The following is a 15273-nucleotide window of genomic DNA, read 5'->3' on the forward strand; positions in this document are numbered from 1 at the left end:
ATGTGAGTCACATATGTATTTTTAATACTTTCTAGTAGCTACATTAAAAAGTAAAAAGAAGCATGAAACTATTTTAGTTCATATATTTTATCCCAGTGCATCCAAAATACTATCATTTCAACATGTAACCAATGTAAATATTAATGAGGTATTTTACATTGTTCTCATATTAAGTCTTTGAAATCCAGTGTGTATTTTATACTCATAGACCCATTTCAGGTGCTTAGTCGCCTTACATCAATAGTAGCTACCATATTGGACAGTGCAGCTCTAGAGGAAACTGATGGTTTTGCTCCTGGTAAATTTCACTGGCAGAGACAACGTCACTCTTTGTCAACTCACTGGGAGCATGACCATATTTGGCCCTGGTCTCATGATCTCAATCTTGGGTCACTTTCATATTTTCCAGCTCTATCATTTTTCAGTTGGGAAGGTTTAATTTTATTTTATACATTTTTATTGTTGCTAATGTATATATAGCATTATCACAAAATCTACAGTAGAAGTGAAAATGACAAAGTGTATTTTTTAGAAAATGGTAAGAAACCAGTATTTTTTTTTTTAACCCGTAAACACAATTTTGTTGGGAGAAAAGAGTAATATATTCCAAATTTTGGCTGTGGAAAGTTTGAACAACTACAAAAATTTTCTACTGAAGGAGAGGGCAAAGAAGAAAAAATTCCACAAAAATAAAAATTCATTACCCAAAACATTTAGAACCTGATATCTCATCTGAATATCTAGATGAAGAGTTTTTCTTTAAGCTCCAACTCGACCACTTAATAGCAGGGTGAATCTGAATAACTGCCATAAACCCTTAAGTGCCCTTAACCTTTGTTTTTCCGGTGACTTATGGAGAACTTATTTAATAATGTTCCATTTTTTAAAAAGTCATGCGATAACACTATATAAACAAAGTTCATTGTAATTTATTGTGAAGTAATTAAGATAATATATATTTGAAGTTGAATTTAAAGAGACTTCCAGAGATTAACTTTTAAATGTAAATTACTGGGAGGTCTGAACTTTGGAAAATATAAGGCAAGGAAAAAAATGTAATAAGTTAAACAGAGAAATAATTTTCAAAATGGTGAAATATATTCATAAATTTGGCTTTTTAAAAATTTGAGTCATTGTAAACCTATTGACAGAGACACACGGATGGTTTTTGCTCAGTTGATTTTTAGGGATACATTCTGAACTGTATAAATTGTTCTGCAAACACATGTACAAAAACTAAGAATGGGCAAAAGTCATGGAACTGGACAATCATTCGCTCAACTAAATCCCAGAATTAGTAAGGATTATTGAATATTAGAAGAGTGCATCTTTATATCACTGGTTACCCATATTCCTTCTACACTGGCTGGAAAATTGACTGCTTCTTGGAGAATGATATGGCAAGTTTCTTTCTTTATACCCTAACAGTTACCCAAGGTATTTGTTAGGATTTGTGCATTTGATTACTAAGTTATGTCCGTATCACTAAAGTTGCTATCTAGGTCAAGGCAAGAAAGTGGGTATGCTTTTGCAGTAGTTTAATTGCCAGCCAATAAATAAAATATCTAATTTAAGAAAATTTGGTATACAAATATCCAACTTATGAAACAGTTACATTTTAGAGCATGATTATCACTTTGAAAAAGAATTCATCATTTTACAAAATATTTCACTACCATGTTTTCTTTTTTTACCTAACCAGTTCCCTACTGCAGTTAATACAGAATTATTAACACAGATATTTTCAGGAAAACATCTATCACAAATAAAGAGGTCCATCTTCATAGCATTTTTTTCTTGGAAATGGGTTTTCCAAAATACATGATAAGTGAAGTGCTGTGAGTATAACCTAGTTCTATTAGAGTTAACTGAATTTTCTAGACACTCTTCCACTTAACCCTGGCTATGAATAAATAAGTGAAGGTAAGCAACTAATAGCAAGGTCAACAGGACACAAAACATAAGAAACATTATTTATACAAGGTATGATATGAAACCTCTCTTTTGTGTTTAGGAGTTTATGTTCATAGAAATATGAATGGAAATGAAAAGAAAACCCCAAATTACTCATTTAGAGACTTCAAAAAATATCCTTCTATTTGAAATCCTGCTGTTTTATGTTTTCTCATTCTTTCCCTACTGTTCATCTTCATTAATGCTACCTAACATCACTGCATATTCAGAATAATGTTCACTTCTAGGACATATTGTACTAACAGTATTCAATATTTTGTTTAAACTCATAGATGCATCATCTGTCAGTGACATCTGACAGAGGGTTGTTAAAAACCATCATTTTCGGAACACTGCAAAGTGTGGTGTTACTGGCTCCAATTAAGTCCCTCTGTTGTCACCATGTTTACCTTTAAAACATCAGCACCCTAACCCTTGATATAAATAAACTCCTGGGAAAATTTTGCTTTGTTTTGTTTTTATTGTTGTTGGTGTCATTTGAAGAAACAGAGGACATTTGAAATTAAATTCTGGTAAAGTATGTATAATGGTGATGTATACGATTTTTACTTTGGAAGAAACAACATTAACAACAGAAGCAGAACAGAATCATTGGAACATACTCCAAATACTGAGAACAGGTCTATGTTTCTCTACAGAATATATGTCTGTCTGACTTAGAACAGTTTGGGTGTTTCACTATCCCCAGGGCTTATTGTGAGTTCTAACACACTCGTTCTAACATAAATGAATGTGCTTGAGGCAATGAGAACATTCATTAGCCTTTTTGTGCTTCTCCAAACCTACCAGGCCCATTCCTATATCTCTCGGACAAAACCAGATTTGGGAAAGAGCAGTAAACTCAGTGCCTCCGGGTTGTGGCTTATTTGGAAACTAAAATCTAATATTCCAAGTTGAATTCTGATGTCCCATACCTAATATGTTTTTTTAAACCTACTAACTTCTATAATATAATTGAGTCTAATGAATCCAATATATCTTTAATTATATGCATTCCTCTTACTTTACGAGAGGAACACATTTATGGAGTAAACTCCACACTCATTCTCTCTCAAAATGCACCATTTCAGAAGCAGCAATAAATAGTAAGCCTGATAGGTGCACATTTTTTGCTTGGTCTGTTTATGTTCGGAGAGACAGTACATGTAGTGGTTAAAGGCTTGGCCCTGAAGGACCCGTCATAGCTCCATCACTAACTGTGAACCTTCGTTAGTGCTTGTCTCAGTTTCTTCAAATACGAAGTGGGCTAAGAACAGTAGCTACTTCACACCATTGTTGTAAGTAGTACATATGTGTAAATACATGTGTTGCATATAGAACGGTGGCTGGCATTGTTATTGCTGTTACTCCTTATTTTTGATGTATGGTAATCAGAAACTGGGGTATTTTTTCAAAATTTTTTTCATGTTTATTACTGAGAAACAGAGAGACAGAACATGAACAGAGGGGAGGGGCAGAGAGAGGAGGAGATACAGAATCTGAAACAGGTGCCAGGCTCCGAGCTGTCAGCACAGAGCCTGACACGGGGCTTGAACTCACAAACCGCGAGATTATGACCTGAGCCAAAGTCGGACGCTTAACCGACTTAGCCACCCAGCCACCCCCAGACACTGGGTTTTGTAATAGTATGCAGTTTTGGGTCAATGTTAAATTATGTACCATTTGTCTAGTCTGTGGAGGTAATTTCTGAAGTAAAATGAACTCATCATTTTTCTATTGATTTGAAATAAATGCTTACTGCATGTGGTAAAGGAACTTCTATTTCTATGGTGGCTTATATAGACACAAGTTACATAATTTAAACTTTAAGAAGTTGCCAGTGCCTTTTCATATCAGGTGAAAACATTTTCTTTTTAGTGGTTCAGTGAATGAATATAAGATAAATTACTTTGAAAACAACAGAAGAAACAAGTAATTAAGAATGTTGTTCCTATGGGGAAAACTTTATATCTACTGCTAAAATTAATAATGATTTTCGGAAATCTTAATTTTAAAGAAATATGTACCAGTCACTGGAGGAAAGAAGAGGAAACCATTAGGTTTCCATATTTTTCTTGAATTGGCAATAATATTGCACTGATTGAAATAGAATTTAACTTTGCTTAGATTTAGAGTCTAGAATGAATTTATGGATCCTATGAGAATGTAACATCTTGCTTTGTTTAAGGAGCATTACCTACTCTAATTTATTGTTATTCTTTTCTAGCACTGAGAACTTTTGCCACATTTTGAAATTCTATTATTCATAAAGCCTCATATTTATACTGACTAGCAACTGAACCTGAAAAAGGTCATTTAAAAAAACCTGAAATAAAACTTTCTTCATGACAAAATCTCATTAAAAATCATCAATCACCAATATTTATTAAGACAAACATTTATTTTACTTACTGAAATGAAAAAGTGGGCATCCTAGAACTCCAAAGTACACCTGCTTTTCATTTTAGGAGGGGGTTTTATCACGACTCCATGAAAAGAAGGCTTGCTTGCTTTAATCTGTGCTGTATTTACATGTTCAGAAATAATTTGGTAATATTTGTGTTTTAAAGCCAAATTGTAGGGCTGCCCGAAAAGTCCTTGATGTATAACCATCTCTAGAGATCCCCCCAAATTATGAAAAGCTCTAATATTTCAGCTGCATTGTTTTTCTGCATATAAAAATACCTACTATAGGAGTCAACTACCACATGAAATAAGTTGCATTTGTTTTAGTTGAAAAAGAGAGCTAAAAATTTCCTGTGGATTATTGCAATAGTACAAGAATACAAGGTGCGTTTATTTATTAACCAAAAAAAAAAAAAAACAAAAAAAAGGTAAAACAAATTGTGAAAGCAAAAGCTGGCTATGAAACCAGGGTTTTTGATAGCCTTTGCCTTATTTAAACAGGTTACACGTTAATATGCGACAGTTGATAAATGCTATGAGGTGGAAGTTAGCATTTGCTAATTTACTTTAAACATCTCCCCCTACCCAGGGCACTATGGAAAATATGTATATGTATGATCAACGCTCCCTCCTTCAAGTATCACAATCTTGTGGTCACATAATCTTCGTGGGTGGCTGTGTCCGTGAGGTTTCCATCATAGTCTATACTGGAGTCCTCTTCCTTTGCGTGCTTCTCCTTTGGTATTATTGGAACAGTGTCCTCCACCACCACCTTCTCCGACTTGAAGGAACACACTCTCTTGCCCACCTGTAAACCCAGGGTGTCCGTGTTCCTTTCTCGATGGTCTACTAAGATACACTGTTCACTGAGACCAGGGATGTTCAAGTCACCCCGCGAAGCTAACCCTCGGGATTCCAGTTGAATATTCCTCTCCAGTGGTCTTTCGGCCTGCTGACGAGCAACTTCTTCTGAGACAGAGAAGATTTGGTTTGCATTTTGCTCAGCAGCGTTTTGTTTTGACCGTCTGTGAAATAACCCGAAGTTTTTGATATCGGTCACAAAGTTCACTTTTCTCTGCTTCTCTCTTGGGGGCTCTTGCACCACTAGGGCGGAGCCATTGCTGATGTTGTGTCTTTCGGAGGCAATCGCTGCCGATCGCGGGTGAATCAGGGTGGTTAAATCGAAAAGGCTGAAGTTCTTTTTCTTGTCTTTGCTACTGCCTTCGTTGTCACTCTTTTCATCCGAGTCCGCAGAGTTGGAGGACTCCTTTGTGGCCTGAGCCGACTGGACGGTAGAGAGCTTGCTTCCTCTTAGTAACCCCAGGACTTCAAAGCGGAAACTAGAAATGTCTTGCTTTAGTTCCTAAGTGAAATGTGAAATGAAGACATTTAGTTTGTGACTTAAACAAACATGAGAGCTCTGGTGAGCACATTTCATATATGGCTCTGATGTGTTTTCACTCATTTTTTTTTAAAGTTTACCTATTTATTTTTGAGAGAGAGAGAGAAAGAATGAGCAGGGAAAGGACAGAGAGAGAGAGAGGGACAGCGAGAATCCCAAGCAAGCTCCGTGGTGTCAGAGCAGAGCCCAGCAAGGGGCTCAATTCCATGAACCCTGTGAGATCACCACCTGAGCTGAAATCAAGAGTCCCAGGCCTAACCAACTGAGCTATCCAGGCACTCCTACTCGTTTTTAAGAGCCAGGATTCCATTTTTGCTGTGGTTCTATTGAGAACTGCCTGTTCTGTCCCTGGCACTGGAGTCATTTTGATGCCTGCTAATTTCCCTGTTGGCAGTTATGTAGTAACAAGGAGACCTCCTGGGGTTGATGCAAAAGGAAACAAGAGTATATCGGATTTGTGGGACTATAGTTTCAAATGCGTCCTTTCTAAAATATTCACCTGCCTTCAGGTCACCTCTCATTCTCTCAGGGATGCATTTTTAAAAGGGTTCTCATGTTAGCATATCTTTCTGTCCAAAGGGATATCTAAAACAAAATAATTAAAGTGGTGTCTACTGTTCCAAGAGTTGGCAGTTACCTTCAATTGTTTACTACCTTGGGGTTGCATTTACCTCAGCACCTGGGGCAGCTACTAAATCTTGAGAATTGCTTCAGATCAGACAGCATTTCTCAGATGCATCCTCTACTCTTATCTTTTTGGACACTGAATTCTCAGTCCTACTCTTTTTGGATAACTGAGTTCTCAGTCCTAACCTGATGGTGGCCTTCCTGGTGGCTTCGTGCCTCCAAACTATCTCCTAAAGCACCAGGAATCATTTAACTACAAAGTGTGGATGTTGTGACTGTGAAGAACATTTGGGATCCTTTCAATCTGTGCTTTGCGTTTTGCAATTCATCTGTCTTCTTACCTAGCCCGCTGTTCATCTTTATTCTCTTGTCAAACCTGCCATTCTCAGTTAAAGGATCTTCTTCAGGGCTTTTTTATTTGTTTGTTTTTGCCTATAAGACCCTATTGACTTCACTCATTCTTTCAAAACCTCTAAGAACTCAGGCAGAATAACAAAAACATTTTATACATGTGACTTGAGCATATATATTTCATGTATTCCTCCTATCTCCTCTGATGGAATAAAAAACACGAAAAACCTCAGGGAGAAAGACTAAGTTTGTAAGTTACAATTAAGCACAAACCTTCAATTTCCTGCTACCAAAGCTGTGCATAGGACAGAGAAGGTTTTTGTTGTTGTTTTTAACATGTTGGTTACTACATGTTTCAGGCTTAGAAATCAGACTGGAATTTCAAAAACTAAAGCTCACTCATTCAAATGTTGCTAGGATCAGCAAGTTAAAATGCCACAAGGCACTAGGATTTTCTCTGTCTCCAAGTCCCCTCCACATTTCAGATTTAATGTGCTTTAAATTTTTTTTAATGCTTATTTATTTTTGAGAGAGGGAGACACATAGTGTGAGCAGGGGAGGGGCAGAGAGCGAGGGAGACACAGAATCTGAAGCAGGCTCCAGGCTCCGAGCTGTCAGCACAGAGCCCAAAGGCAGGGCTCGAACCTATAGACCGCAAGATCATGACCTGAGCTGAAGTCAGCTGCTTAACCAACTGAGCCATCTAGGTGCCCCAGATTTAATGTGCTTTAGAATAATGTATTTTGAAAGGAGATTTCACTGCTTAAAAAAAAAAGAAGTCTTGAATTTAAGAGTAAGAAGGCACACAGGCTTGCTGAAAGTCATGGCCAAGTTGCCAGTTCTGATAGTAAATGTGCTGCATCTGGTTCCCTGCTCTGAAGAACCTGCCCCCTGGTGATGAGGATGCAAATGGTTACCTTAAAGTTCTCTTCAGTCAGACCTTCTTCAGTTTTGGCATCTCTGATCATTGCAGCAACATACCTCTTCACCAGGTTCCGCATAACCTCCTGAGGCAGGTCGAAACAACAGAACTGACATTCAGTGCATAAAGAGGAATTCTCTCTTGAGTCCATTCTAAAGATGGGACTGTACTTCATTTTAATGCAAATTTCAAGATAGAATAGAATAACTTACTTGATACTGGTGATGTCTTCTCAAATTATCAGCAGCTCGCCTCTGAAAAGGAAGAAGGCATTTACTTTTCAGTTAGTGTGATATATTACCATTTTGGAAAATAATTGATTGTTCCTTTTTAAAAAAATTAATTTATTTGTTTTGAGAGAAAGAGAGAGAGCAGGGGAGGGGCAGAGAGTGAGGAAGAGAGAGAATCCCAAGCCCCGCACTGTCAGCGTAAAGTCTGACACGGGGCTCGATCTCATGAACCATGAGATCATGACCTGAGCCAAGATGAAGAGTCAGTCGCTTAACCGACTGAGCCACCGAGGCACCCAATTCATTGTTCTTTTAATCGAGAATATATTTTTCCTCACTTCTCCAGAATGAACATTTTACTAGACAATGAACAATAGCTAGAGAGTGCTTCACATGAATCAAAAAGAATGAATGACACAAAACAACAAAGTGCAAGGTTATAATCCCTATGGCAGTTAACATATAGACCAAGTCAACAATGATGGGAAGGTTGCTCTTTTAAATATTTTAAATGTTTACTTATTTATTTTTGAGGGGGTGGGGAGGCAGAGAGAGCTGGAGACACAGAATCTAAAGCAGGATCCAGGCTCTGAACTGTCAGCACAGAGCCCAACATGGGCTGGAACCCATGAACCGTGAGATCATGACCTGAGCCGAAGTCAGATGCTTAACCAACTGAGCCACCCAGGCACCCCGGGAATGTTCTTTTAACAGAAGGTGATAGAAAATTAGATAATCATAGCTGATATTACCCCAGATCACTTGCAATAATTCCAAGAGATACAGATGAGACATATCAAATACAAAATAAATATCAAATAAAAATAAAAATTCAATAGAATAAAAAGCTTACATTATAATAATATATGGAGGTCTTCATAAATATCAACATAGCAAGTCTGAGAATTTAGCCATTACATGCAACATGTAATCAGAAACAATGTCAGACCACTACACCCCCAACACTAATTTCAATCAAATGTACATTAAGAAGGGACTGCTGCTTTAATTAGATAGTTAGATTTAAGAAAAAGTGGAAGATTCTGTTCAAACATAGGGTTCATAAATTCATCATTTTAAAAAGTAAATGTGAGTCCCGGCTATCATTATAAAAATATCAGAATGGTTTGGGGATGCAGCTGGGTTTAGCACAGAGCAGTGGTGCTGGAGTGCAGAATGGAGAGAGATGATGCCCAATGACTAAAAAAAAAAAGTCCATTATAAATTGAATAAAATAATAAATGACACTAATTACATATTTGCAGATTTCACAAATATTTTAAAGATACCAGAGAAAAGCTATCAAAATTGTATTTTATGCATGTTGAATAAATATCAATATTTATTATGAAGGAAACTGAACAAACTTATCTAAAATAAAAATATTTGTGTAATAAAGGAATGAATTTGGTAGATTGTAAGAAAGCAAAGACATAACATATCTAGGGTTTAAACAAATCTTTTGATCTTGTTCCTTACTAAATACTTAATCATAGGCTGATAAAATAGAATTTTATAAAGAGTTAGGAATACATCACTGTGAAACGATATTAGGAAAAAATCAAACAATGCAAAAGAAACTTTTTTTTCTCTTTAGGGAAATAGAAGGAAATGGCATTTTCCCTGGCCAGGAGAAGTGATTTGTTTTTCATGATTATTAGTGACTTTTAGGAGCAGTTGAGACAATGTTTAACTTCTTAAAAGCCACTAATTTATTTAAATACCATTCATTTTCAAATGAATCTTAAACAAGTTTTCAACATGATTATGGTATTCCTTAAAGACTGGGAAGTTTGAAATTCACTACGAAACTAGGATATCTTGGAAAAAAACAGCATGAGAAGGAATTTTATGACAGGGCCACAAGATGGAGGTATATGACTACCATTGAGACATAGTTGAGCTGAAATCCAAGACAAAAAGGACTTCTATAAGGAAAGGAGCCATCCAGATCTCCTTAAGTTTACCCCAAGTGGACACAAATACTAAAGCAAGATATACGCCAAGTTCTTTAACACTCTCACTATAGATATTGTACAGGAGATCTGCATTCCATGATTTTAGTAGATAGAAACTCTGAATTTAGTATAGAATTTAGTCAACTCAATTTTGATTATTTTGAGTTTCTATTGTATTTTGCTATTCTGTTTTGGTCAAAAAAGTCAATAAAAAGTAGGCAGCAGATGGCAATCTGAAGTCATGATTTAACTTTAAATTTCCTTAATGAAAAATTAAAGAGTGACAGAATCAGAAAATTATGAGTAATAAGAGAAAGTGATCACAATGCATCGTAGTATTCAAAAGAGTACAAACTGTCTTTCCTTCAACAGAACCTAATTCATAAACAGATCTCAAAATTTTAATACAAATATAAGAAGATCAAATATTACACTTCATTTATTTATTTACTTATTTATTTTTTGTGAGAGATCGAGCTCACTGCACATGTGGGGAAGAGAGGCAGACGGAAGGAAAGAATCTTAAGCTCAGTGCAGAGCCTAATGCAAGACTCGATTCCATGACCCTGGGATCAAAGATTACACTTTAAAAACTAATTCCAGGTTTATTTTTTTTAGGGAAAAGGTTTTTAAAAAGCAAAATAGTCTCGCAGAAAGAGAGTACATAGAAAAAGTTTTCTATGATGAATTTTAGGAACTATTCAATATCCATAGCCCATATCTGTATAAGTTAAAACAGTTAATTGTTTCTGCTCCACTTTTCTTCAACACCTACGTTGTAATACAAGTCAGTTGAACTTCAGTATCCTAGGAAAATAAGAATGGATGAAGCTAAACATCTTCTGAATATCGAAACAAATGAATGCAATACATTCGCCAATGATGACCACTACATAATGCAGCTCAGATCTCTCTCATGTCTGTGTCTCTGTTTGTCTATCTATTTATTTATTTACTTTAAAATGTTTATTTAATTATTTTTGAGAGAGAGAGAGAGAGAGCATGAGTAGGGAGGGGCAGAGAGAGAAGAGACACAGAATCCCAAGCAGGCTCTGTCCTGGTAGCACAGAGTTGGATGCAGAGCTGGAACTCACGAACCATGAGGTTGTGACCTGAGCTGAAATCAAGAGTTGGATTAACTGACTGAGCCACACAGGCACCCCTCTCATGTCTATTTAATCTCTCCTTTTCTGGCTAGCACCACAGACATTGTAGACTATCACTATTATGCCTCCCTGTTTCTACTTTCTTACTTTCTGGCAGCTGGTGGAGTATCACTTTAAGAACATGTACTCAGGGATCACACTTGGGTTTAAAGGTGACTGAACCTAAATAAGGAATTTATCTCTGAGGTCCTCTCCCATCCCCATATTTTATTCTCTAAGGTAAAGATAAACTCACTGGATGGTTTTGAAGATTAAATTAGATAAGAGATTTAAGACATCTATCACTGACTAATGTTAAATAGTTCCCATCCTTTTTCCATTTTTTCCCCTTTCAAATTAATAACATGATTTAACACAGTTTTTAAAAAATATTCTTGATTCACAAAACTTGTGGATAATTTGACACATATCAGGATTACCCCAGAGGAAGTAAAAGAGGATGTAATTGTTTCTTTTTGTGTGATTTGCATGACATTTCATGCTTGAGGAGCATTTTATTTAGGTAAAGAGTTGAATGCTTTTAACCTAGGCAATAGAGGCTTGAAAGTAAGAAATTTGCATTTAAGTAATAGGGTGAGGAGATAGTTTTAGTAAATATGGATAGATGTGACACAAGTTCTGTATGCAGTAATTTTTGTTTTATTAAGACTTTTTTTTAGAGCAATTTAAGCTTCACAGAAAAATTGGCACGTTATAATTGATTAATCTACACTGATACATTATAATCACCTAAAGTCTGTGGTTTGCATTACTGTTTACTCTTGGTGTTGTAAATTTTACAGGTTTGGACAAATGTATAATGACATATATCTATCATTATAATTTCATACAGAGTATTTTAACTATCCTAAAAATCTTCTATTCTTTGACTGTTTATCCTTCCCTCCCCTGATCCTACCACTTCAGCTTTGTAACCATGAATCTTTTTACTATCTCCATAATTTTGCTTCTTCCAGAATATAATATAGTTAGAATCATACTGTATATAGCTTCTTCAGGTTGGCTGTTTCATTTGGTAATACTTAAGGTTTCTCTAAGTCCTTGCATGCCTTGATAGGTCATTTCTTTTATTACTGAATAAATAATATTCAAGTGTCTGGATATACCATAGCTTCTTTATCCATTCACCTACTGAGGGAAATCTTGGCTGCTTCCAAGTTTGGGCAATTATGAATAAAGTTGCTATAAACATTCTTGTGCAAATTTGGTGTGAACATACCAAATTTTCTTTTTTTTTTATTTTTTTTATTTTTTTTATTTTTTATTTATTTTTTTTTCAACGTTTATTTATTTTTGGGACAGAGAGAGACAGAGCATGAACGGGGGAGGGGCAGAGAGAGAGGGAGACACAGAATCGGAAACAGGCTCCAGGCTCCGAGCCATCAGCCCAGAGCCTGACGCGGGGCTCGAACTCACGGACCGCGAGATCGTGACCTGGCTGAAGTCGGACGCTTAACCGACTGCGCCACCCAGGCGCCCCTCTTTTTTTTTTTTAAATAAAAAAATTAATGTTTGTTTTTGGTAGGCAGAGAGAGAGAGAGAGACGGAGAATGAGTGGTGGACGGGTAGAGAGAGAGGGAGACACAGAACCTGAAGCAGGTTCCAGGCTCTGAGCTATCAGCACAGAGCCGGATGAGGGGCTTGAACCATGAACATGGGATCATGACCTGAGCCGAAGTGGGTGCTTAATTGACTGAGCCACCCAGGTGCCCCTGGAAATAAGTTTTCACTTATTTCACTCCTTTGTCAAGGAGTGAGACTGCTGGATTGTATGGTAAGAATATGTTTAGTTTTGTAAGAAACCATCAAACTATCTTCCAAAGTAACCTACCCTTTTGCATTCCCACCAGCAATGAATGAGAGTTCCTGTTGCTTCGCATCCTTACTAGCATTTGCTGTTGTCGGTGGTCTAGTTTTTAGGCAATCCAATAGGTGTGGAGCACTGGTCAGTCATCTTTTTTGAGGTTCCGAAAGTTTCATGAACATCTCTGCATAATATTGGATTTCTGCTGTGACCTCCATGAATTTTCCTTTGTGGGTTTCTATTTCATGAATCTTAGCTTCTAGGGCCAATTTAAGATCTATTTATTAAGTGGTTGCAGGTACGTGGAAGAGGCTGCAGAAACCAGAGATAAATAAAACACACCTTTTGCCCTTAAACAGCTTGTTGTCTACTAGGTGGATGCCAAGAATCTCTAGAGATGAAGGTAGACTACAAGCAACAACATGGGGGTGAGGGTAGTGTCTTAATGTTATTTGAGTCCAGGGAAGGAACAAGTAATATTGGGCAAAGTGGCCTTCAAACAGGGAAGGGGATTTCAGACTGGATGAGAAAGAATCATGGAACTTTAACAGTCAGATGCACAGACATTCAGGTGTGCAGAAAACTGGAATACAGTGAGCAAATATGCTAGTGCTGGTGCTGGTGGGTGAGAGACACGGGAAGGCAACTTCCACCAGGACAGCGGCAGTGTGCTCTGATAATAGGAATATATGGATTAGATCATGTTGGAGAGTTAGCCGGGGGTTTTTATGCAGCATCTTAGAAGGCACGGCGAATTCAGTGGTTGGTAGGCACCTGGCTTTTTGACTACTTGAGTGACATGTGAAGAAAGTTGAACTTCCATTATAATTACCTGGCAGCAGTATGTTTTTCTAAATTTTTTTAATGTTTAACTACTTTTGAGAGAGACAGAGACAGAGACAGAGTGTGAGTGGGCGAAGGGAAGAGAGAGGGAGACACAGAATCGGAAGCAGACTCCAGGCTCTGAGCTGTCAGCCTGGAGCCCCACTCGGGGCTCGAGCCCACGAATTGTGAGATCATGACCTGAGCCACAGTTGGATGCCTAACCGACTGAGCCACTCAGGCACCCCCCTGGCAGCGATATGAAGTAGGAAAGATGAGTAGGAGAGGATCAGTAGATATTAGTGGGGATGCTATTACCAGAATGTAACTGAAGAGTAACTGGGTGTGAGCTAAAATGGTTAGCAGTGTGAATGGGAAGGAGGGGGCAGCAAGAATCACAAGGAGATAGAGAATGTTGAAAGGTATTGGCAGCTGGGGTGGAAGCATGATAACAAAGATTTTTAGCCTAGTTGCTGAGATGTTGGTGCTATTAAAAAATGCCAGTGGGGTCTCCTGGGTGGCTCAGTCGGTTAAGCATCAGACTTTTGGTTTCGGCTCAGGTCCTGATCTCATGATCTCATGGTTTGTGAGTTTGAGCCCTACATTGGACTTCACGCTGACATTGTAGAGCCTGCTTGGGATTCTCTCTCCCTCTCTCCCTCTCTCTCTTCCCTTCCCCTGCTTATGCTCTCTCATTCTCTTAAAATAAACTTAAAAAAATAAATTTCAATACCTGACAATTAACACATAGGTATTAAGAATAGACGTATTATTTCTTAGAACCAAAGAGCTTGTCTAGTCTCATGGCCTCATTTATAAGTAAGGAGACCAAGGCCCACAGAGTTGAGAGAGTGACTAAATACCACGGTGTTCTCCTGGCGGTGCTGGCTCTAGAATCCCCAGCTAGAACTCATTCTCTACACTCTGCTCTCCATCAACTAGACACTAAGAGACATTTGAACACATCTGCTATGTATTCTATAGTTTTGCCTCCCTCTCCCAATACATCTTAATTTGAGGGTCAGCACCATTAACACACTGGATCCAAATTTACTCGAGCAAAAATCAGTAACCACAGAATGCATGGTATATGTTGTATTAGTTTCTTAGGGCTGCCATACAAAGTGTCACAATCTGTGTGGCTTAAGCCAACAGAAATTGATGATCTCACCATTCTGGAGGCAAGAAGTCACAAGTCAAGAGGGAAATGTTCCCTCTGAGGCAGGGTAGAAGAAAGGAAGTTTCTTCTTCCCAGCTTTTCATGGTGACTATCAATCCTTGATGCTCGTTGGTTTGCAGCTGGATAATCCCAATCTCTGCCTCTGTCTTCACAAGGTGTTTTCTGCCTGTGTCTCTGTGTCTTCACATGGTCATGTTCTTATAAGGACTCTACTGCAATATGACCTCATCTTAACCTGACTAATTACATCAGCAATGCCACTATTTCCAAATAAAGTCACATTCTGAGGAAGTGGAGTTTAGGACTTCAACGTATCTGTTTTCACGGGGGGGGGTACACAATTCAACCCATAATATATGTACTCTTTGCAATAAACATAATGATAATTTGGGCAATTAGTGGTATTATTAAATACTATACAGTAGAATTATCATCAATAATACCTAGCACGT

At 37.5% G+C, this 15273-nt stretch overlaps 1 protein-coding gene across 6 annotated transcripts in view; it reads right to left on the reverse strand.

The window, feature by feature from the left end:
• Positions 1-4999: 4999 nt before the first annotated feature.
• TRPC4 (transient receptor potential cation channel subfamily C member 4) overlaps positions 5000-15273 on the reverse strand; it is a 140715-nt gene continuing 130441 nt past the window's right edge. For 3 of the 6 annotated variants that reach the window (XM_047077373.1, XM_047077162.1, XM_047077081.1), the window contains 3 exons: positions 7874-7915; positions 7657-7746; positions 5000-5722 (listed from right to left, as the gene is read on the reverse strand). In XM_047077373.1, coding sequence (XP_046933329.1) covers positions 5000-5722; positions 7657-7746; positions 7874-7915 — 855 coding nt within the window. The remainder of the gene's footprint in view (positions 5723-7656; positions 7747-7873; positions 7916-15273) is intronic. The other 3 variants (XM_047077347.1, XM_047077215.1, XM_047077281.1) reach the window with 2 other exon arrangements.

Source organism: Lynx rufus, unplaced genomic scaffold (assembly GCF_022079265.1).
Source record: "Lynx rufus isolate CCGP_SWC_20201006 ecotype Redwood Valley unplaced genomic scaffold, mLynRuf1.p SCAF_1, whole genome shotgun sequence".
In the NCBI taxonomy this organism is placed as follows: domain Eukaryota; kingdom Metazoa; phylum Chordata; class Mammalia; order Carnivora; family Felidae; genus Lynx; species Lynx rufus.